Raw genomic sequence first — 25,644 nt, 5'->3', positions numbered from 1 at the left:
TAATACACTGTTAGTTTATGAGTTTATTTTGCCAAAAATTTACTCATCCTTGAGTAGTTATAGTTAAGTATTTAAGTGTCAAATATCTCCATCACAAATATTAAATTTTTCTGTATGTTTCTATAGCCACAATTAGGAATAATATCAAAAGCTCATTCTAAAATATTTTACAGGAGTGCCTGAGTGGCTCAGTCCATTAAGCGTCTGCCTTCAGCTCAGGTCATGATCCTGGGGTCCTGGGATCAAGCCAGGTATCAGCATCAGGCTCCCTGCTCAGTGGGGAACCTGCTGCTCCCTCACCCTCTGCCCCTACTCTTTCTCTCTTTCTCTCTGTCAAGAAAATAGATAAAATCTTTAAAAAAAAATTTACAAATATTGAGAACTGTACAAATACACTTCTCAGAGACAAAGAGTGGGTTTTTAGTTTTGAATGGCACATCTCTTTTTGTTTATAGTCCTTTTTTTTTCCTTTGGTAAGCAATTGGGTTTCAAATATAGGAACTCTATTAAAGATGTCTAATTTCAAAGTCCTGTTCGGATCTTTAAAAAACATTCGAGGGCAGCCCTGATGGCTCAGCGGTTTAGCACCGCCTTCAGCCTGGGGTGTGATCCTGGAGACCTGGGATTGAGTCCCACATCAGGCTTCCTGCATGGAGCCTGCTTCTTCCTCTGCCTGTGTCTCTGCCTCTGTCTCTCTTTCTCTCTCTCTCTCTGTCTGTCTGTCATGAATAAATAAATAAAATCTTTTTTAAAAATCCAATTACAAGTTTCAGGAACCTTAAAGAAAGTTTGATAACTTTATTATCTTATTTCTGTACGGTTGTGGAGAAGATTATAAAAGCCATTTAAAAAGAGAAAATAGTTCATGGCTAACTGATTTCATTTCAGATGGGAAAAAAGCTCTTAAAGTGCATATTTAGGAATCTCATTTAGTTGATGACCAGTTTAATTCTAATCTCTGTTAGTATATGTTTGAAGGAAATAGAGTTCATGGAATTATGCAGTCAGATCAGTGAGCACTTGCTCCTGCATTTGGTGTAGGGCAAAGGCCTTTGCAAGCAGAATCAAGAATGTAGGCTTCAAGTCTCAACTCTGCCACCCACTCTTCATGTCACCTAAGCCTCTTTAGAAAGTCACTTCACCTCTGAACATCAGTTTCTTATTTGTAAAATGGAGATAACAATGCCTTTCTGGTAAGCTTGTTACTAAGAATGAGTGAGATGTGAAGGCTTGGTAAACTAGAAACTACAGAAGTAAATCACAAAACTTATCATGAGCTCAAAGATTCCCATAAGAAATTCCACAAAGAATAGTTTAATATGCATTTTGTGTTCTTGTTCTTGTTTCCTTTTCATATGTATATGTGCTAAATCCTTCACTGGGTTATAAGCTCCTTAAAACCACAGAGAGCAAACCATATCCTCTTCCCACGTGTCTCTCTGGATTACACACAACTAATGGACACTCACAGGCTTTGTTGATAGATATTCTTTCTTATTCCTCAGTTCCACTATCAAGCAAAGAGTCACTACTGTCAGAAAGCCTACTTTCACCCAATTCTATGTCTAAACCTGCGTGCTGTAATCCATGTCTATTTCCACACATTCCCTCCCCTAAACTCATGGAGAATTGGCAGATCAGTATTGACTTAACAAAAGCCTTTCTCGCTGTTAGCAAACTCTTCTCAGCTGCAAGATAGAATCCTCAGTTCTTGATTTAAATCTACCCCTCTTCCAATCCAAAGCTATAGAACTGACTACTTTAGACCCAGGGAAAAAAAAAAAAGGAGAACCTGATGGCTCACTAAAGATTTCTAGAGCCAATGAGTTCCAGAGGAATGCCCAATCCTGCCTGGGCAATGGAGAAGAATAAATTACAGTGATGTGAAATGGCTAGAGGAAACATGGACAGAGAAGAAAAGCAGGATTCGGGTAAAGGCACCAGCAAAAGCAGAGTGTTCCGAGGGTACCGATATTCCCTTAGATGAATGATGAGATGCTCTGGTATACTCCAGTGCTTAAGTAAAAGTCTTTATTTAATAGGTAAGTTAGCATTAGCTCCTAACAAGACACTTTTAAAAGCTGAAGGGATGGTGAGGTTGGGATGGCTAGTTCTCAGTCTCCCTCCTTGGATCCTACAATGCGCCTATCTGATCTGGCCTCGGCTCAAAGTAGCTCTATATTCTTTTCATGAGGTTTTTAATAAGCGGGCCCAGTTCAACGCACCTCTTGGGTTTAAGAGAAGAGTAGTTTTAGCCAAAGCCACCTCGCTCCGTCTTTACCGGTATGATGTTTCTTTCATTCAACAGCCCTTGGAGGGCTCACACAATCCTCCGGCTGGAGGTAAACACGTGTGTCCAGAGCCAGCCCCGGCGCGCCCTGCGCTTCAGCACCACCGCCTCTGGATAGCGCCTCGCCGGCCCGCAGGCTGGCGCAGGCGAGGCCTCCCCCGGTCTCTCATCCACCTCCAGCCCGCTCCCCCCGCCCCCCCCCTTCTTGTTTCCTTCAATGACAGAAAAAAGAGCACCCCCAACTTCCAACCTCTACTCTCTGCCTGCTTCTGAAGTGGCCTCGGCGTCGGTCCTCAGGGTCTGCCCGCGCTCGCCCCCGCGCCGCTGGGTCCGACCGGAGCAGCAGAGAAGCCGCGTCCACCGGCGGCCCGACACCTCCGACAAGCATCCGTCGCGTTTCCCGGGCCCCCCGCGGGATCCCAAGGCAGCAGCCGGGAACCGCCGCTCGCCCCTTTCTCTCCACGCCCCAAAGCCTCCAGGAAACAAACGCGCGACGATGCACGCTACCCCCGCCCCGACTCGCGCGCGCACGCACACGCACACACACACACACACGCACTCACACTCACACTCGCACACACACTCGCACGCCGCAAGCCTTTCCGGGTGCCATCGCCGCCCTGGGCAGAGAGCCCCAGCCAACTCGGGCCCGGATCCGTCAACACCGGCTGGAAAAGGGCTGCCCGCAGCGGCCGCCCCGCCCCTCCCCTCCCGGGCAGCGGGTCCCGGCGGCCGAGCCCAGGCTGGCCACCCCCCACCTCCTCCCCTCGGCCGTCCGCCTCGCGCGACCGACACACGGTCCACAACCCTCAAAAACATTCGCCCCTGGGCCGCTCCGAACCCTTGACCAAACCCCGAATTAATCCCCTCGAAGCTCCAGCCCTGCCAATGCTGTGTTCCGTGCGTGAGTGTGTTTGTGTCTCCAAGGCATATACATCATTTAACTCCTTCGTGCTTTCCCACCCATCCTAAACAAACAGCACGTTATCTCCCTCCCCGTCTTTCCTTCTCCGCGACCCGACCTCCAACCCCACCCCGATCCTCACCAGCCAAGTGTCCAAACTACGGTACCACCGCACCCCAGGTCTGGAACCTCGACCTCCCGCCCGGCCCGAACCCACAGTCGCCTCCGGCCCCTCCCCTCCCCCACCCGGGGGCCCCCAGTGAGCCGGGTCTGGCCGGAGCGGGGGACGCCTGGGAAGCGCAGCCTGCGCCCCTCCCCGGAGCCGGGCATAGCGGGGCTGACCGCCCACCCGAGGCATCAGCCGGCGCGTCCCTCCAGAGGGGCACACGCCTTACTGTTCAGGCGCCCTGGAAAACACAGGTGCCGGGGAAGGAGAGGCGGAAGCAGCTCCGGGGGCGGGCGGGAGGACTCACCGAACATCTGAATGTGCCCTTTGGTGATGGGGTTGAAGCTGCCGCAGGCAAGCAGGATAACGTGGGTCTTGGTGGTCTCAGTCATCGTGCGGGTGGGTCCCTCGCGCTGGTTCAGGGGTCGCCTCTTTTTTTGTGTCTCGCTATGTCTGCAGAGGGAGAAAGGAAGGCGAGGCTCCGGCGGTGGATGCTGTGGACTCCAAGGAGCCGCTCCAGACGCAAACCGCGTCACTCCCCGCCTCCCCTTAACGCTTGCAGCTCCGGCAAAAGCCGAGGCTGCTTTTGTATTGCTCGGCTCCGTCCTCCTCTTTTCTCTCTAGCCTTTTTCACGTCTCTCGTCCTGGTCTCCCTCTCCTCCCGTTCCTCGCCCCCACCCGCCTCACTCCATCACGCTCTTCCTTAGTGTTTGTGTGCAGGGCAAGACACAGGATCCCAGCCCAGAGCCAGGAATCCTCACAGCATGCTGTGAGCCCTTTCTTTCTCTTACCTCCTTCTGACTTTTCCTCCCACATTCTTCTGGCCACATCTACTTTCTCTAACATTTCCAACTCCAAAAGTGTTTGATCTTACGAATTTTTTTTTTCTTCCTCAAAATTTTAAGTGAGAAATGACAATCGTTCATGTCAGGAATGCTAATTTCTTTCTTTTCCCCCTTATCTGATGATTTTGGACTGTTGAACTGAGTCCAGATCTTCACCTAGCGGTTGCCAAGAAATAGGGGGAATCTGAATCCTTCCCCTGGAATAATGAACCTTTTGTGGGTCGAAGCGATGCCGAGAACAGATATGGGGCAGAGTTACTGAAGCTGTATTAGGAAACTACTGTGATCTTATGTAAGCTCCCAAAGTTGAGACAAAGATTTACCCATTCAACAAGTGTTTCTTGAATGCTCACTATGTGTGAGGCCCTGTGTATAAACCCTGCCTATAAAGCAAACTCACCCTCTTGATGGAGTTTACATTCTAATGGAGAGAGATAGGTGATAAGGGAGGAAAATATTAGATGGTAATTGTGCAGTGCACAATAAGGATGCCCTTCACTCTCTGATAGAACTAAAGGTGAATGGGGGAGATGAGCCACTTTAAATCCAGTAGTCAGGGAAGGCCTCTGCAGAGAACTGAAATTCAGATTGCAACCTAAATGGCAAGGAACTGCTAGTACACATATTTTGGGACAAGGAAGGGTTGATTGTGCTCATAGTTGTGAAAGAAGGCCAGCGTGACTAGAGTGCATGAAGGGGAAAGCGCTAGGAGACAAGATTAGACTGTCCTTCAGGACTGAATGAAGTAGGGCTTGGAGGCTAGGATAGGGACAGGATGTTTTTCTAAGTGGAATAACTCAAAGAGGACTAACAAAAGGAAACCACTGAAGCTTTAAGTAGGGGAGTGATGAGTAATTTACATTTTTATAAGATTACTCTGGCTGGTAGGCAAAAAGTGAGAGGGCGAGGCAAACGTTCAGGAAATTCTGCTAGTAACCTAGGGTAAGGGGAGTTGTCCTTGGGCTAGGATTTGTAAAGGTGAAGTTGATGAAAAGCAGATGGTCTCAGGATTTGTTTGGTAGATAGAATTTCTGGTCTTTCACATGGGTTGGGGGTGAAGGATGAGGTGAAGAGAGATCTAAGAACTTGTCTAGAAATTTGGCTTACGCAAAGAAGTGGGCTGAAATTGAGAAAATGGGGAAAGAAAGTTTGAGGGATAACCAAGTGTTGTGATATCTATTAATTCTTGTTTTTAATGGCCTTTTGAAAAGTTGAGGTATAATTGACACGTAAGTTGTCTTAGTTTTAGGTGTACATAAGAATCCGAAATTAGAGATCCACAGGTACAAATATTTACCTTTCCTAGGCTTTGAGATTCTTGAATAAATTGCTACCCTATATTAGTGGGTTGTTGTTTCTTATTCAAGATCACGTAAATATTTGCCAAATTTTGCTAATATTTGCAGTAAATATTTACTAAGTTATGCTGAATAGCAAATCAGCCCTAATATGCACAAAATTTCTAGTTCAGATACAAAGTCCTATGAATTGATGTATATTTATAATGGGGTTTGTATCTTCCCTGGCATGTGATGCAGGTTAGTGGGGTAGAAAGTGCAAGAGATACTGAAGGGAGGCTGACTTGGGTATGGAACTCTGACACTAGCTGGGCAATTAGCATAATTATAGTTAAGCAATAAATATTTTATGGAGTGTCTGCCATGTGCAAGGCACTTGCTTTAGGGACTGTGAATAAAACAAAGTCCCTACTTTACTAGAGTTTACATGCTAGGGGGGAAAATAGACCATAAAAAAATGAATAAACATAATGACAATAGACACCACAATGAAAAATAAAGCAGGGTAAGAAGAAAAGGAAAGGGAAATAAATCCTCCTTTACACAAGGTGGCTAGGGATACCATCTTTGTTAAGATGGTATTTGAGCAGGAGACCTGAAGCAAGTGAAGGAATATGTCGTTTGACTATATGTGCAGAACAGCAAGTGAAAAGAGTCTGATGAGCAAGAGTGTTAGGGAATGTTCAAGAAGCACACATACATGTATTGCTGGAGAAATGAAAGAAAGTGAAAAGTGGTCGAAGACAGACTAGAAAAGTAGGACAGACACATAGGGCCTTGTAGGCTCTAGCTAGGGCTTTGGCTTTTTCAGAGAGACATAGGAAATCACTGGAGGGTTTTGAGTGGATAAGTGACATGAGTTGACTAACACTTGAAAAGCATTGGTTTGGCAGGAGATATGAATTCTGGAGTCATCAGTATAGTTTTATATTTAAAACCATAGGATTAAATGAGGTCATCTAGGGAGTAACAGATGTATAAAGAAGAAAAGAGTCCCTCACATTCAGCCGTGGGGCACACCAAATTAATAATAGTGGCTAACATTCATTGAGTACCACTAGAAGCCCAGGCACTATAAGCTGTTTACAGATGTGAATTCATTTAACATTCACAACTCTAATTGTGAGTTTATATAATTCTAATAAGTTCATGCAATTTATTCCAATTTAGAGAGGGATAAAGGAGCATGGAAAAATGACAGAATTGGTCCAAGTTCAGAAAACTAGTATGTATGGAGCCAGATTCAAACTCTAATAGTTTTTTTTTTCTTTTTTTTTTTTATTTATTTATGATAGTCACAGAGAGAGAGAGAGAGAGAGAGAGAGAGAGAGAGGCAGAGACACAGGCAGAGGGAGAAGCAGGCTCCATGCACCGGGAGCCTGACGTGGGATTCGATCTTGGGTCTCCAGGATCGCGCCCTGGGCCAAAGGCAGGCGCCAAACCGCTGCGCCACCCAGGGATCCCACAAACTCTAATAGTTTTTGATCAAAGGACCTGCTCTTGACCCATATCTCATTGTGTTTCACTGCTATGCTATACTAACCACATTTGTAAAAATGAGGGTAACTATACCCACTAAGCCACAGAGATGTGAAGATTACTGATAATAGATGTGGAATACATAGCATATAGTAGGTGGTCAATAAGTGATACCTATTTTATAAATGAGAGAATGGGACTTCTTAGCAGAGGTATGAAGAACAGACTGAGAATTGCCTTACCACATCTTAGATTTTTTTCTCTTCTTTATCCAGGAGAAATGGAAGAGTGGAGAGCAAAAGTCAGTGTTAACTTGCTGGAATGACTGGTCACTCACTCAATTCTACAAATTAATTTTAGTAAAAAAAGAAAAAAAAGAAAAAGAAAAAGAAAATATCCAATTCAGGATTCCCACACACAAGAGTGGTCAGTAAATATTTACTGATGAATTAAGATCAAAAACCTTTTTTACCAGCCCAGTGCCCAGAGAGTAACAATGACACATGAGTGTGTTATACAATGCAATTAATATTTTCAGTCTTGTAGGTTATGTCTTAAGTAATAGTTTAAATTCTATTGGTTAGATTAATTGGTTGTGATTCTAATTGTCTCTTGTCATTTTCCTTATGCTTATATCTAATTTCTGTATTCCCAAAGAGGGCTCTGGAATTGGAATATAAAAACATGGGGAGGGGTGTCTTGTGGCTCAGTCAGTAGAGCATGTGACTCTCCATCTCAAGGTCATAAATTCAAGCCCCACGTTGGGGAGAGAGCCTACTTACAATTAAAAAAGAAATTTAAAAAATAATAAAGTCATGGAGAACAAGTTCTGGTTCTGCCACCTGTTAATTGTTTGGCTTTGGGCAAGTCATTTATTGCCAATTCTGTTTTGTCACCTGGAGCGACTTTAAAATGTGCCCTGTGTACTTTAAGGGATGCTATATGGATCAAATAGCACCATCTGTGAGTCACTGACTTTTTAAAAAGCATAATGTGAGCTTTTGGTCAAACTCCATAGTTGTTACCTACAAAACTCCTATTGCTTTTAAGTGTTTAGTTGTTTCTATTGATGGCTTTGTCAAAGAAGTTTCTGGAAGTTCTGATCTTAGAGGGTAATAGCTTTGGAAATGTGCCAGTAGTGTATATATTAACCAACAAAAGCAAATAGCCAAAAAGATACTAATAACAAATTTATTTTCAGGGAGGATTCCAAGGCTGGTTCATGAGATATAGAAATGGGAATGTCAACTCTTGCATAATACATGTACCTTAATATATATAGTGATCTATTCTCGGGAATGCTTATTTTAACTAAGGTAATATAATTTGGTCCAATATTTCAACTTTCCAACAGCTGGGTAATTGCTTTAGGCTGAAAAGGTACCAGAGTCATTCTCCCACAGCTTAAATCTTGCAATCCGCTCTAGCCAGTTTAGTTTCCAAATGGCTCAAGACAGACAGTCCAACCCAGAACTTTCCCTGCTGTCAATATTGGTTCTGAAGGGCAGGTATAAGTGTCTATTGGGTCGGATTTGAAATGTACACATGTGAAGTCTAGCAGAGTGGATACACACGTTCCTTTCTCTCCCTATTCACCTAGTCCAGATTAATCATCCATTTATACCACAGATCAAGGGGAAACTATTCCATGTGTACAAAGCTGGTTCCAAGCTAATATTAGGGGTCATCCTTTAAGGAAGAGCAGAAAGGCACACATGTTTATGTGGCTCCTTTAGTCCTTGTCATAAATTCAGAAAGTGAATATTTAATGTTTTCCTGTAATGTAAAAAATATTCTGAGAGAACCATGACTCCTTGGGATTCTCTACAAGCCTGTACATTTGTATAATTATCTCTGCTTTTTCCACTTTTCTTTGAGATAAACATCTTCAGGGATACAGTTAAAATGATTAGCATTATTTTCCCCATCATCTCCAGAAGCAAGTATTTTTACAACTGTGAAGTGAAAAATGTCCCTAGATCAAGATTCCCCTTCCTCTGGCTCTAAATCCCCTTTTCCTCACTCAGATTTATAATTTTTCTTATCATTCAAATCAATTTTCACAAATGAAAAATGTTTCTAAAATCTAAAGTCTGGTTATCAATTACAAACAGCAATACTGCTGGCACCTCAGGTTTAATAACTGATAAACATTGTATACCATTAAAAATAAATTTCTTCAGCTAGCTCAGATATTTGCTGATTTATTCATCATAGTTTCTTTCAGATGGGGAGGAGGAGAAAATAAATCATTATTTTCATCTTGAGACTTAAGATCTCACAACTTATAAAGTTTTCCCAAAAGCAGCAATAGGAGGTAGAAATTCAGTTCTAGCAGACTTAGAAAGATAAGAAGGATAAGTATTGGGGTGCCTAGGTGGCTCAGCCGATTGAGCATCTGACTCCTGATTTTGGCTCAAGTCATGATCTCAGGGTTCTGAGCCCTGTACCTGGCTTTGTGCTGAGCATGAGTCTGCTTGAGATTCTCTCTCCATCACCCTCTGCCCCTCCCCATGCTCATGCTCTCTCTCTCTCTCTCTCAAAAAAAAAAAAAAAGTAAAAGTTAAACAAAAAAGATATGTATTCACTAAAATGACATCTGAGAATATCTCTGCTTCTCTTCTTTACATCACCCAAATGGAAAACACATTTGGCTCCAGGGAGTGTTAAATAAAGGATAGACCACTTAAAATACAAAATATTTTTTCTCATTTTCAATACCTCACAATTCATTTAAGTGAGATCGACCTAGAATTTCATTCCCATGATTCCCCAAACCTATGAAATGCAGAAAATAACAGTGGTACAGCTGAGCTACTCTTACAACTTGCCAGTACTAACTTAACTGATTTCAGAAGAAATAGAAGCATAGGAAAAATTTGCTCCACTTGGACCTGTTTCAGTCTTCACAACCTATATTCATTTTGTTGGTGGAGGTGAGGTGGCTCAAGGTGGTAGCTGCCATTTTTAGATTTTATAAGTTGCTTGGATTACTCAGGACTATTTCAGAAATCCATAACATGAATTCTATTCAAACCAGCTTACAACAAAGAGAGAATTTATTGATCTATGTGAAGGAAGTTGTTTTGTAGTCATTTATGAGATGGTCAGCCAGGTAGGGACAGAAGAGGAGACACAGGAGAGACCCAAGAAAACAAAACTTATTATCCTCACAGGTCCCAGAGCCTGGAAGCATGACATATTTCTCCCAGCCACAGAGAGAAACACCAGGATGATTAGGAGGTGGAAGATAGGAGTGAGGAGAGAGCTTAGGCCATGGGCCTTGATTTCCACAGAAAAGGCAAGGCAGGGCAGAGTAGGTAGTTTAGGGAAGGCTAATTTGAATAATTTTGGAGGGCTTTGGGCTCTAGGTGTGGTCCCTGGTTGCCTGGTATACTTGGCCCTAGGATAATTAAGGCAGATGATATTGCCCCCTGGAGTTTATGGGTCAGATAGAGGATGTCTGACTCTATTAGTTTGCCTTTCAAAGGCATGCCCTTTGTTGAGCACTTTGCTATCTCTAAGAATTGGCTAGCTCAGGGAAGGCCAGTCTCTCCTCAGAGAGAGAGGAAAGTCTTTAAGATACCAAAACATCATAATATCTCATATATATAACAGAAGCCTAAAGAGCAGACCTAGCTTTTGAGAAATCTGTATCCAAGAGTTCAAATAATATCATCATTATGACTCCATTTCTTTCTCTTACCATCTCTCCGTTTACTTTCCTTTGTGATTGCTTTATTTTCAGAAGGGTACTCTTCACATGAAAGCAGCATGGCTGCTGGAAGCCTCAAATGACATTGTCCTTACAGATCATAATCCCATTGAAAAAGGACACATCCTTCCAAGGAATGCCAGTAAAGTCTTAAGGAAGACACCAATTATCTTGCACTGATCTTGTGCCCATTCCTGATCACTCACTGTGATTAGAAAGAGAAGTATTCTAATTGGCCCAACCTGGGTCATTTGTCCATGCTGGGTTCGAAGGGGGAAGGAAAACAGGAAGGAGGCCAATTCCATTCATGCTTGGCTGGACAGGATTGTTATAGAGCACAGTAGAAAAGCTTGGCAAAATTATGTCGTCAGAGTTGCTGTAAGAAAAAAATATATAGTGCAGACCTGTAGTTCAATAATCTGATTGAACCCAAGAGCATGTCTTGTTAATATTCAGAACTCCAGTTTCTTGTAGGGTGTAAGCTGAGACTTACTGATTGATGGGAAGGTAGAAGCTGGTGGGAAAGGAGCAAAGCATGCTAAGGTAAACATAACCCTAGATGAATCCAGGATGTTTGTGCTGTAGCTTTCAAGGATTGAAGAGAGTGTTGGAAATACTCGTTGGAAGATGAAAACTAAATACTCTCCAAGATGTCCTTGCCTGGCAACCAGAAGTTTTAAATTCCTTTTGTTTCTCTCCCTTTCCCTCTCTCTTTCCTCCATGTGATCTGTTGCCTGTGCCATGCATCAGCATCATCTCTCTGTATACCAGGTTCTCTGAAGGGATCTTGGTTCCTGCTGTTCTGTAAGAAGGATTTGGATTTTCATGGGCCAAACCTTGACACAGACTATACATGAGTTCCAATCCCCAACATCCACTGACCCCAGTTTCTGTGCCTTAGTACAAGCTGTAGAGATATAATTCTATTAGCTTGGCTTGAGTCATGTAACAACTATCTTAGTCTACTCATCAGAGGCCAAAAAGTAGATCTGCCTCTGCCCATTTATTCAGTTGGAGTTGTAAGGGGGCCCTGTCCCACTTCTACTACCCCAAACACATCAAACCAAAAGCTGGATGTAAATATAGTCCCTGCTCCATCTTTTTCCACATGGCCCGAAAATTTCAATATGAACATCTCCACTGTGTGAAATAACTAATATGGCACATATGCTTCTGGAGGCTACTATGATAGCATTGATCTGTTATCTAAGAAGATAAATTTGTTAAGGGATTTTTGTTTCCTAATTAAAATTAACAAAGAAAGCCAACTCGGGGCTTGATCCCAGGACCCCGAGATCATAACCTGAGCTGAAGGCAGACACTTAACTGACTGAGCCCCCCAGGCACACCAAAATTCAAACTCTTAAAAGTTTTTTTTTTTTTTTTTAGATTTTATTTATTCATGACAGACAGAGAGAGCAGCACAGACACAGGCAGAGGGAGAAGCAGGCTCCACGCAAAGAGCCCGATGCGGGACTCAATCTCGGGACTTGATCCTGGGACTCCAGGATCACTCCCAGTGCCAAAGGCAGATGGTCAACCACTGAGCCACCCAAGTGTCCCAAACTCTTAAAAGTCTTACAAGTCCCCTCATGACCTGGCTAATTGCCTTCCAATCTCATTCCATTCCCTCTGCTCCAGCAATACTGAACTTTCTTTAGTCATCAAATGTAGAATGCTCTCTCCTAGCCAGCAAATACCAACACAGAATTTACTTAATTTATTTCCTGAGTCTCCGGTGAGCCCCCTAGGCCTGAATTAATGTCTCTCCTCATATGTGCTCTTTTTCTTGTATCATTTCATTATCATAGTGTCCTGTCCTGTAATTGCCTTTTGATTTGCTTATACCCTTCACCAATATTTATTCAGACCTTATGATGTACCAGGGAGTATGCTTGGCACTCTACATGTGTTGTCTCATTTTCTTTTTAGTATATCTCAATTAAGTAGGTTCTTTGATTACATCTGGCTTACACATGAGGAAACTGGGACTTGAACAACTGAGAAGTTGTTCAAGCCAGACAGCTAATAAGTGATGTAGATAGGCTTTGAACCTGAGCAGTCAACCAGACACTTCTAATACCTCTCTCTCAACAGGAATAGCTTCTGTCTTGTTCAGTGTTATGTCCCCAGTTATCTATCACAGTGTGGCTCATGGTAAGTGTGGAATCATTTTTGCCTTAATAAATGTGGAATAATTTTTGCTTATGGCTGACTGTCTTTGCATATTTTTTTATTCTTATTCTGAGCTACGTGTCTTAAAAACCAAGAAGAGGACTGCCCCCAAATAAATCCCAACAGGTATTTGTAAAGGCTACAACTACAAGATCTGTGCACCTTTTCTTCCCCCATCCCCTCAAGCTCTCTTTTAGGCGATCATGGTGTTTACTCTGTAAGGAGTATGAAGTCAGTCTTGAGCAGGTAGGTTATTGTGACATGGGAAGTAGACGTCCATTTCTAAAGCCCTGTGTGTACATTCCTGAACTTTTGGCCCTAGAAAGTCAGAAATGACATTTCTCAGAGTCCTTTGCAACGAGATTTCTGGATACTAATTAAAGTCTGCCAGGGCAATGGCCTTGTATGAGATTTGGAAGGCAGCAGTGAGGTAAAGGCCATCTTGCTATTGCTCTTGCTGCTAAGCAACACTTGATATGAGGTCAACCCACATTCCAGTAGTCCCCAGATTCTAGTTACTGAAGTCATGGGCATTGAGAGGCAAATAGACAGCTGACCTCTGGACTACAGCTGTCGTGGTATGCCCTTAAAATCTAGACCTCAGTGGTGGCCCCTAACTTCAACTTAGCTCTTCCAATGAATTTCGTAAGCACTTCATTCCTTGTGTTTAATCCCTTTCTGCTTAAAATACCTACAGTTGTTTGTTTCCTGAATTGAAATCTGCCACACCCCCTTAAATGCCGTATCTAGCTGTACCCACTTTTTGTGTGGGCAAGAGAAAATTATATGTAAATGTGGTTATTTTGGAAATGTAAATATGCAATGAAAAAGAAACTGATTGACAGGACTTAGAATAATGGGTGAACGAATTATAGGTTTTGTGCATGTGTGTTTCATGAGTAGGGGAAGGGAGAATGTGGGAAAGATGAATCAAGCAGAATGATAGATAATGATTGGGAAAAGAGAGATAGATGAGCAGAGGACTTCAGGATTCTGCAAGGGACTAACAGAGCACAGTTGTAATTAAGATGTTATTAAAAGTTTGATCTAATAATTGCTTACGTATATAGAGCCATTTAGCACACACAGTGCTCTTACATATGTTATTCTATGGGATCCTTACAATGAATGATACTGTGAGCTAAGCGTTTACAGGCCCGGTTTTGGATTTTTCATGAGGAAAGCAAGCAAGGTTCAGGAAGTTTAAGTGACTTCCTCAAGGTTGTAGCCAAGAACAGAACCTCCAGACTGCTAGCTACAGCAATTAGTTTTGGTTGAGAATGAGGGAGAATTGAAGATTTCAGACCATCAAAGAGGATAAGTCTGACTGACTTATTACTCATCACGGGAAAAGGTACTGGGGTGAAGTTAGAGACTAAGTTTTGGTTTGTAAGGTAACACTCTTTGGTTGCTCCTGTTGTGACTTAAGGTGAACGGGACACAGAGGGCCCCTGGTGTTTGTAACCGCCTCCCACTCATTTTCCCCTCAGCTCTTTCACTTCCTGTCATGTGGGCCAATCCTCCTTTAGGGTGCAGATAAGCAAGGGGTCTTGTTAGGAGACAGAGAGAGCTATTTCCACCAGGGCAATAGGAGCTGCTCAGAAGTGGCCTCGGAGAGGGAAGGATGAATCAGCAGCCATGGGGGAACCAAAAGGAGTTGGCTCTATGATTTATTTCTTCCACCTGGAGGACACTATAGTACCTGGTGAAAGGAAGATAGTCCTCCATCCCTGGGTTGACCGGCCCCATGATACAATACAGATGCAGCCGATCTGACCTTGGAATTTGTGGAGAAGACTTTGGGAGACTATAGAGCTTCCCTACTTTTGCCAGGTCTGGTGGCATTTGCACTAATTAGTCCCTGTCTCAGCAAATGCAGGCAATAGTCACCCTAGGGTTATCTGAGCCCTGGCCCTGGGTGGAAGAGAAAATGAAAGCAGGAAGGAAAGAACTCACCTTGCATGCAGCTGTTTCTCAGGGAGGAGGGACTAAAGGGTAACTCAAAGAAGGAGAGGAGAGCCTGGGACTGAAAGCTACTGTGCATGGATATGTGTGTACAGACAGTTTTTAAAATTACTGGTAGATACACTCTAGAAAGCAAAGTGCAAGGACATTATAGAATGTTGGGAATCCATAAAAATACACGTTCAGTCTTTCCTCTCCAGCTTTATTGAAATAGAATTCACAGATAAAATTGTGTATATTTTAAGTAAATGACATGATTTTATTATATATACAGAAACACACACATATAGTAAAATAATTACCACAACCAAGTTAATGAACACATTCAATTCACCCTCAGTTTTAATGCTGACAGATGGCCATGTAGCTATTTGAACTAACATTAGAAGATGCACCTAGAGGTCCTAAACTCTGGAAGGTCTGACTTTTCACTTTGTAAAGGTGGGGATGTACATTCTATGACTCACCTTTATGGCTGCGTGTGATTAATGGTGTTCTCTTGAACTGCCCTTGCCTTGCATGTCCATTAGTCTGCACAGGCTACCAACTTTTCTCCTGCCATCCCTCTGGATGGGAGCTCTTCTCACTCTCCACACCTTTTATTTTTAAGTGAAGGGAGGAAAGGACATTTTGAGGTGAGCTTAAAAGTCATGTTTTCTGTATGTGACTCTAAACCTGGGTGTGTGGAGGGGATTAGAGGTTGGCAGGAATGGTTCTCACAACTTTCCAAATGAGAAAAAAGTCAGGGGTACCAAATGATTTGCTCAAGATCATTCATTCAGCCACTACACATGGCAGAGCCAGAATTTGAACCCGTGCTTTCAGAGTCCAGGGTCTGCTCCTGTTTCAAGGCTTCAGACTGCCTTTTTGAAAGGAGACTGTAGATGAGGGTACACACCTTCCTCTATCAGCCACAGGACAATGAAGTAGGTAAGGGTCTTTTGGCTCTCAAACATGATAGCTAGGCTGGACAGAGACAGAAAGCTATGCCAGCCCACTCTGTAGCCCAGTGACATTTCCAGCTAAAGGCCAACCACATCAACCTATCCAGAGACGACTGCCAGCCAGAGTCCCAGGACTTGGAATTCCAGTGATTTGTGGGGTAGGTAAGACAGCATTCATGGCCTGTGATCACCAGCACCTTTGCTCTGCTTCCTCCCACACCAGCCCACCTCTGCTGAGGCTCTCTTCCCCTTCAGCTGTGAGACTTTGAAAGTTTTTTAACTCAGCGAGTCTTTGAACTTTCTCCTAGTTGGTGGATCCCTTAGTCCCAGGGGACATCTTTTAAGGAAGACTTCCTGACAGAAGGAAATCATGGGCTGGTTTTGGTAAAAAATACTTTAAAATCTTCCTTTAGATCTCCATATGTTGAGGTGGTCTACAAGAGGATTTGAGCAAATTCATCACAGTAGAAGAAATGTTATTTGCAAATAGTAAAGGGTTCCTTTCTTCATGTAAATAGCACCAAAAGGGTTCTTTGAAGTAATCAAACTTCGTATAATTAGAAATGATGAGTCTTTTGCTTTCTCAGCCTCCCCGGGAAAATGCAGGAGCCACAACATGGATTAAAATGAAGTATGCTATGGAAAAAGAGGCAGTCTCACAATGCAATGAATAAGAAGCTGCCTTCATGGCTGATTGTGACATGTTCTTACCACTGTGCACTTTAGTAACCCTAGGACAAACACTGAAAGAAAAGAACTTTTCACAGGAGAAAGACCTGGATCAGCTTTAATTTCTCAATCTTGGGCATGGAATTCAGAGGGGGAAGAATGAAGGTTGCTCACACCTTCTCCTAAAAGCTCCACTAAGGAAAAATAGGCAAGTTTGGACAAGATGGATTTTCTTTTCCTTTTCTTTTTTTCTTTCTTTTCTTTCTTTCTTCCTTCCTTTCTTTCAGATGGACTTTTTCTAAGTATAAAGTAGGGTTTGGTATATTTGTTTGATGCACGTGTGTGGAGAGAGGGAAGTGTCTTGATTGGGGAGCATAAAAACAAAAATTTCCCTGGAAAATTTCCAGGGAAATTTTTGTTATAAGAGATGTGAGTACTATTGAAAATAATATAACTAAGGGAAACCAAGACAGAAAAGCATATTATATTTTAGCCAAACTTCACATATGCAAATCCATGTTTACATGTAAACAGGTAATTAGGGAGTGGTTATTTGACTATTGATTGATTTTTTGTTTTAGAGAAGGTGTCACAAATAGGATTTCTCTAAATACCAAGATTCCTTATAATTTAGGAAACTAAATTGAAAAGCCAACATTGTGTTACTTTGCGTTTCCTTTACTTGCTCCCTTGATCAGCCACTCCTCCATTCTGCATACACAAAAAATATATATGCTAAACAGGGTTGCAGAAAAACAATGTTTAAGAAGCTTGGTAGAGGGGATCCCTGGGTGGCTCAGTGGTTTAGTGCCTGCCTTCAGCCCAGGGCATGATCCTGGAGTCCCCAGATCAAGTCCCACATCAGGCTCTCTGCATGGAGCCTGCTTCTTTCTCCATCTGTGTCTCTGTCTCTCTAATGAATAAATAAATAAAATCTTAAAAAAAAAAAAAAAAAAGAAGCAGCTTGGTAGATCTATTTGTATACAAAGAATGTTCTTTCTTCAAAGCTCCCTCCAAAGGATTCATTCTTGGTCTTTTCCAGCTAGCCCAGTTTTTATAGAGAAGGTACAGTTTAAAGTGGTAGACACACAAGTTACTAAAATTATTCTATAAACTTTTTTATTTCAAACCAACTAAGACTTATCTTCTTTCCATTTAGTCTGAATGACTGTGGTAGTATAGAGATTACAAAGCGATTCAAAAAAATTCCAGTCAAAGAAAAGGGTGGTTGAGATGCTCTTTGCTTACTAGATATGGAGCCTGCCTTTGAAACAGAAAGTAAAAAAGAGCCTTTTCTTTTATGGGTGTGGTAACACTGTTGGTTGCCAACTCTCTTCCTTTTTTTTAGGCAGTCATTTCCACCTCTCTGTAAAGCCAGTGTAGCTACATGACCTAGTTCTGGCCAATGATACATGAGGGGAAGTTGGCTGGGGTGGGAGGATGCAAATAATTAATAAATTAATTAATTTTCTGATAAAAACAGAGGTGGGATTTCCATACAATTGTATAAAGATGTGATCTTGGAGCTGTCGCAACAATTTTGTTATCATAAGATGACCGTCCAGGGATAAACACTCAACACTCAAGGATGTCAGAGTGGAAAGATTAAAAAAACAAAACAAAACAAAACTTTAATGGCATCATTGAGCCACCTCCCAAACCTGGAACCATCTATCTCCAGATAAATGAGTTAATTAATTACTTAAGATGTTCTTTGTCATATGCTCTGTGACTTGCGGCTATATGTATCCTGACTAATACAACAAACTTGGCAAAGGAAAGGATTCTTCAGCTAGGGCACCATTACCCCATTTGACATCTCTGCATAAATTAGAAAAGATACTTCTTCCTCTAGATGAATTTCAGGTCCCACTTCCTTTGCCAGGTGCCCTGGTCCCATTATCAATAGATCCTTCACCAACTCGCCCCCTTATGAGATACATGGGAGGGCTGGTTTTGCTCAAAGGGCTCAGGTTGAAGCTGCCAGTGCAAATAAGGAGGGCAAGGAAAGCTCCTTTTGCTTTGTCACTTGTTGACTTACTCTGATTTTTAATTGACTGGCTAAAATTCAGGGTGTTTTACTGATATTGCTTTGCATTTTAAACAGCAAATTTGTTTTTAACTCCAAATACAACATTAAACTGTCCATTTATTCAACAGTGCACCCCAAAATATAATTCTGAGGAAAATATTAGTTAAATCAAAATTATTTTTTAAGTTCATACTACCATACTTCTGCTAATAATCTGTTAAAATTTGGTTGACAAAGACAATATTGAAGCAAAAATTTACTTATAGTATGAAACTGTTATGGTGCAGATTAATTCTCCTACTTCCCTATTTAAACTAATAGAGGCACTTCTTTTGCATGACATAATTTCGCTTTCACTTGATGCAAGTAAGAAATTTACATACTAGGGGATCCCTGGGTGGCGCAGCGGTTTAGCGCTTGCCTTTGGCCCAGGGCGCGATCCTGGAGACCCGGGATCGAATCCCACATCGGGCTCCCGGTGCATGGAGCCTGCTTCTCCCTCTGCCTATGTCTCTGCCTCTCTCTCTCTCTGTGTGACTATCATAAATAAATAAAAATTAAAAAAAAAAAAAAGAAATTTACATACTAGGTCAGCCACTACTCATTAGCTGGCACTAAGTCATCTCCATTATGTTTACCCCAAATTTCAAATTATTAAATAACTTAAGCCAAAGTATTTTTTCTATGAAAATGTCTTTCCAATTATTATCGCTGCAAAGCTTAGTTTTTGTCTACATAACTGGTAAAATTAATCAACATGACTACAGCAGCATGTGCAGGAAAATTAGTGTCCTTTTGACTTTAAGATGTGCAAATTTCCAGGAGTCTGACATGCTTTTCCATTCATTAAATACTATATGCTGTTACTTTAGATATTCATTGGTACAAACTCAGCTAGAAACAAACATGAGGACTAACACTATATGACAAGATCCAGAATAATCTCATATTAGATGATCATAAAATATAGACACAACATTTTAAAAATCCTCTTTGAACTCACAGATGCATTTGAAAACTTTGAGATAACGCATTTAAAACATCCAGGCTGGCAGCTGAATAGACAACGCAATGATCATAAGTAAACTCAGATATGATACAGATGTTAGAACTAGATCGGGGAATAATATATATGATACATAATATATAAAAATATATTTACTTACACATATTTTCCTATAAATTTTATAATAAAATATATTTGTATATGTTTATAGTTACATATTATATAAATATGTATATTTTATATGTACGAAGTAAATATAGTTTATATATAAGTATATATAAATAAATATAAACAGAAATAAATGTATATATAAATATATATTTATGTTTAAGTATATGTATGGAGAGAGAGGAGTCATATTACTGAATTTTAAGATTTACTATAAAGTTATAGTAATCAAAATAGTATGGAACTGGCAAAGGGAGAGACACAGATCAATGAAGCAGAAAAACTCTGAAATAGATTCATCAAAATATAGTCAACTGATTTTTGACAAGGTGCAAAGTCAATTCAATGGGGAAAGTATAATTTTTCCAACAAATGGTGCTAAAACATTTCAATATACATACACAGGAAGAAAAAAAAAGGAAAAAATAACATTAACACATGCTTCACACCTTATGCAAAAATCAACTAAAGTGGATCATATACTTGAATGTAAAATGTAGGCCTATCAAATTTTCAAAAGAAAATACAGAAATTTGCATCATCTTGGGTTTGTAATTAGTTTTTGGATATGACACCGTAAGCACAATCCATAAAAGGAAAAAAAAATTGATAAATTGGACTTAACTGAAATTAAAAACTTTGATTTTTGCAAAAAAAAAAAAAGTTTAAAAAAAATGACAAACTAAGAGGTGGAGAAAATATTTGCAAATCACATGTCCAATAAAGGACTTGTAGCCAGAATATAAAGAACTCTTATAACTCAGTAAGAACATGAATAACTCAATTAAAAAAAAAGACAAGAGATACTTTTCCAAAGAAAATATACAAATGGAGAAAAGCACATAAAAAGATGCTCTAAGTCATTAATCATTAGGGAAATGCATATGAAAACCATAACATATACCTCTATTATAATGGCTAAAAAATTTTTTTAAATTGACAATTCAAATGCTGGGTAAGGTGTGGTGCAGCAACCAACCACTCCCTGTCATTGTTTATGGAAATACAAAATGATACAGCTAGTTTGGCAGTTTCTCAACAAAATTAAACATACATTTATCATATGGTGCAGCAATCTGAATCCCAGGTAATTATTAAAGTGAATTGAAAACTTCTATACACAGAAACCTCTAAGTGAATATTTATAGAAGCTTTACTCATAAACAAAAACTGGAAGCAACTGAGATATCCTCAGGAGGTGAATAGATTAATGAATTGTAATATATCCACACAGTGGAATACTACTCAGCAACTTTTAAAAATATTAACTATGCATTCACATACAACAATAAAGATGAATCTTAAATGCATTTGGTAAGTGAAAGAAGCCAAACTGAAAAGACTACACACTGTATGATTCTATTTATGTGACATTCTGCAAAAGGCAATACTATAGACAGAAAACACAACTTAGCAGTTGCCAGGAGTTGGGAAGAGGTTAATTACAAAGAGATGGCACAAGGTAGATTTTAAGTGATGGAGATGTTCTTCATGGTACTGTAGCGGTAGATACATGATGGTGTGCATTTGTCAACATCCATCAATGGTACACTTATTCTAACAAGGTATAATTTACTATAAAACCACGAGTGAAATTTACTGTATGCAAATTTTAAAAATCCATGAGGATGTGGGGGATTCCCAGGATGGAATGCAAACTAACAAACCTACCTGTATTAGAAATAACCAATCTGAAACGGATGGGGGAAGGAGCTGACCTTAGTAACTTTGAGGATGTGTTCGACTGGCTAAAAAGCAAAAGCAACTGTATATAAATGCTTTACCAGAGGGGTGTAAGTTGGTGAATTTGTTCTCACAGGGGTATAAGTCAGCAATTCTGAAACTACTCTGCATATATAGTAGTGTTAAACAAACAAACAAATTGTAGCTAACTGAAGCTAGGTTTCTCTAAGAAAGAAGTTACAAATAAAGCAGAGAAGGCTAGAATGATCCCTGTGGTTCTAGATTAAAGTTGGTGTCAGTATTAATTCACTAAGTGTGCACTGTCACAAGCAGAAAGACATAGAAATAAGTATTAATATGTATGTGTATATATAGGTTAGTAAACATACATTCGTTTCTTTGTCTATTTGCCCAAAGGGCCTAGAAGCAATGATACCACATTAGCAATGAGTGCCCAGATCTTGCTTTCTAAATATCATCCTCCAATAAAAGAAACCATGTCTCCCTGAAGAAATGGCTGATTTTATGACCAGGACAAGGAAAATACAAGTCCGAAACTTCTTGTAGTGCCACAAAGATAGGAAGTGCTAATAAATAAATAAATAGAGGGAGGGAGGGACAGGACATGTTTGGAGGTATCCAAGGCCACTGACAAATGCAGTGCTGTGCTAGCAGAAGAACTCAAAGGATTCAGTTCCATTAATGGCGAAAATCTATTACAATGACACAGTAAGGTTACACAGCAAACTATTAAGGGGGAAAGGTGCATTAGGCAGAACTTGGATAAATCCATTCACAGACTTTCCTTCCCAGCCCAGGCAGAGGCAAACCAGGTGTGCCCTTTTCTGATAGTGAAAATGCAGTGGCATGTATTTAAATGTTTCTCCTAGGGAAGTCCATTTGAGACTCAGAGTTTAGGGTTTTTATCGGGGGCTAGTAGTGTTGGCATTCTCTGCCTGGCAACTACCAAAATCCTAGTATCTCAGAAGGAAGCAGGTGTTCAGTGTTAAGTGAGTAAAACAACTTCAGCAGTGTAGAGAACTTTTCTTTTTCTTTTTTCTTTTTTTTTTGAGAACTTTTATTATCAGTGTGGGGATCTTTTCACAAGCCAAGTTCCCAGATGTCACCCAAGGACAAACTTGCAGGCTGACCCTTCTAAACATAGCAGCCTCTGACCTATTTTAACTCTCTCCTGTACAGGGCATATCAAAAGGACACAGGAGTCAACCTAAAACTACTCCCAAGGCCAAAATTGGAACAATCCAAACAACAAAATAAGTAATTATAACATTGGATTATAATCCAAAGAATAAAATAAATATTGATGAGTCTATACTGATGTAAGTGAAGGAAACAAACAAATAAATAAAATTAGTGGTAGTAGAGTGTGTGTGGCAGGAATCAAATCTTTCTTACAGAAGAATTTCAGATAATAAATGTAGGAGGAATCAGGGATATTGAAAATAACCATGAGCACACCACTGTGATAACTGCTGCAGTCAAGATCCCCTAAAATTAGAACAGAATATTTGCACAGTCTCAAAGTATCTCACCAAAAAATATTAGTTAGTGCTGGTTCAAGTGTTTATAGGTCCACAAATTCTTTGATAATCATCTTTCTAAGAGGTGAAGCTTGAGTCCTGTTTCCTGGAATGAGGATTGGACTTACTGATTTGTTCTAACAAATAGCATGGAAAGAGAAAAATAGTCATTTTACAATTAGAGAACCCTGGCAAACACCATTTTAAACAAGTGACCAAAGTTAACATCATTAGTAATAAGTCATATTGAAATCATGGTCCCCCTGATATGATGTGATGAAAAGGGCACTTTGCCTCTGTGATGTCATTTTCCCAAATCCATAAGCTCAGTCTAGTCATGAGAAAATATCAGGGAAACCTCAATTCGGGGATATTCTACAATATACCTGACCAATGCACTTCAAAATTGCCAAGGTCATGAACAGCAAGACAGAGAAACTATCATGGATTGAAGGGGACTTAGATGCAATGACTCAATGTAATATGGACAAGATTTCAGAGCCGAAAAAGGTCATTAAACTGGTAAAATCAGAGGGAAGTCTGTAGTTAACAGTATTGTACCAATGTTAATTTCACTGTGTCAGTCGTGTACTGTGGTTATATAACAGGTTAACATTTGGGAAAGCTGGATGTAGGATATCAGTAAGTTCTCTGTACTGTATTTGCAACTCTCCTGTAAATCTAACCTTATTTAAAAAACAAAATTTTTTAAGCATTTAGACTAGCACACACTAGTTGTTAGCTGATGTTAGCTTCTCTTAGTCAATTTACTTGATAATCATCCCCAGAGGGAGATAATGCTGGGAAATCTCTCATTGCCTCTACTCCAAATAAAGTGTTTCTAAGGATGAGTGATTTTAGTAGCATTCATAAGCTTGGGAAATTCCATTGCCCTTAAATGAACAATATCATGATGGAAAGTTACTAGGCAAACAGTCCTAAAACTTAGTATTTGTTCAATTTTTGAGTTGCTGGCATACTTTAGTTATATTGTACCAACATGGCTGGGCAGGAACTGGGTCTGGACTGTGACCACTCAGACAAGATGAGCGAGCTACACACAGCCCCATGACAGGCTGTGACCCCACCTCCCACCTACCCAGGGTTATGTTCTTGTGGCTGTTTGGAAGTGTATGACCCAGGATGCAGGAGTCAAATCAACACTAAAGCCAGAAATACCTAAAAATGTGACAGTGTTAAAGTGTGTCAAGTGTGGCCTTACTGATGATCCTGAGGGCTCTAGATATTACTCCAATAGTGGTCAAATGAGAGGCAGGCAAGAGTGAAGGGGTAACTTTGGAATACAGATTTATTGTAAGCTATATTGTATTCCTACCTGTGCTTCATCCTATAGTAAAATGCTTGTTTTCCTCTTATTGGAAAAGAGCTTTGTAGTTTTACCCTGGCTAAACTCCTTGTTTGGTGGCTTTTGTGAAGCTCCAGCAAAGTAGTTTTTGCTTATTATTTATGTTCTTACCTACTTCCAGAAGAGATATAAGATGGCTTATTCACCAAACAATTTTGCTAACCCTAGGCCTCCATTCTTTTCCAGACCATCTGTTCCTCTTCACCATGAAGTCATAGTACTAAATTTGTGACAGTACAATAATTTCCATGGTAACAGGATGTGGTCTTCACCACTGAATCCTGATTTCACTCTGACCAATATCAAGCAGCAGGAGGATTGGGGAGTATATGCTGACACTTTCTATTCTTTCTCAAGTTTAGTTTCTCTGAAATTCTTACTTCTGATTCTAAAATCTTAAACCCAGCTGGGATATGTGTTTTCGCATAGTTTACGTATGAAGCATTTGTCCAGTAAGTGATAACAGAAATGTAAGTCAAAAAATTATAAGCTGAGAAATATCACACAAACCTATACATACACACACAATGATGTATAAACTTGCTTGAAGGTGGGATGAATAGCCAAGTCCTGGTTTGTAGAGAAGAAAAGAGAACAGAGAATCCATTTAAAAGACATGAAACTTCTAAGCTAAGAAATTGCTTTGATGACTGTGATAAGCAGTGGGAGGCAGATGACCTAGTTCCTACTCAATGGTTTCCTTATCTCGCTTAGCACAAGTAAGACATAAAAGGGTCTTCCCATGTGAGCTCAGACCATCTGAGCATAGGGTGATAGGCAGCCTTATTCATATGAATGACCAATATCTGGATATTTTGTCCATTTGCTTCAATCTCACATAGCTCAATTACACAATCTTTGGAGAGAACTAGTTATTGGAAATCAGAACAAAATACCTGATTAGTGCATTAATCTAGCAATTTTATAGGACAGACTGTAATGGGCAAGGACTATATATTGAGGCTTTGCTGGACATATTACATAACATTATATACATGACATACATATGTGTTATATATCATATATGTATATAACAGAGAAAAAGTATAACATGTAAGAATATTCCCTCCACTTGTGTTCTCCCTCACTTTCTTTTTGAGTTGATGGGGTAAGTGGGGGAAAGTAACAGGGAAAAAGAGTGATAAGGGATAGAAAGAACTGGAGAAGCTAAAATGATTTACATTAATTTTTTAAAAGATAAGGAATTGCCCACAGTGGAAAAGCTATGGAAGGAAGAGGAATGGGACAGAGAAAGTAGGATAGAGATGAGGGAGTGAGTGATTGAAAAGCAAAGAAGGAGTATTTAGACAGCAGCTGCTCTGTGGTGTGGGGCTTTGGGGAAATGAATAAGGATTTTTTTTTTTTTGAATAAGGATTTTAATTAAGTTCTAGATATGT

At 40.5% G+C, this 25,644-nt stretch overlaps 1 protein-coding gene across 6 annotated transcripts in view; it reads right to left on the bottom strand.

Annotated features, from left to right (window-relative positions):
- Window positions 1-25,644, bottom strand: part of NMNAT2 (nicotinamide nucleotide adenylyltransferase 2) — a 194,898-nt gene that overhangs the window by 152,675 nt on the left and 16,579 nt on the right. For 3 of the 6 annotated variants that reach the window (XM_077901990.1, XM_077901992.1, XM_077901991.1), the window contains one exon: window positions 3,668-3,813. In XM_077901990.1, the coding sequence (XP_077758116.1) occupies window positions 3,668-3,752 (85 nt within the window). In that variant the 5' untranslated portion in view covers window positions 3,753-3,813. Of the gene's footprint in view, window positions 1-3,667; window positions 3,814-7,224; window positions 7,326-15,304; window positions 15,434-24,357; window positions 24,817-25,644 lie in introns of those variants that run through there. The other 3 variants (XM_077901987.1, XM_077901988.1, XM_077901989.1) reach the window with 3 other exon arrangements.

Source organism: Canis aureus, chromosome 6 (genome assembly GCF_053574225.1).
Source record: "Canis aureus isolate CA01 chromosome 6, VMU_Caureus_v.1.0, whole genome shotgun sequence".
Classification (NCBI taxonomy): domain Eukaryota; kingdom Metazoa; phylum Chordata; class Mammalia; order Carnivora; family Canidae; genus Canis; species Canis aureus.
The sequence above is the reverse complement of the archived record's forward strand: the minus strand, read 5'-3'. Positions and strand labels throughout refer to the sequence as shown.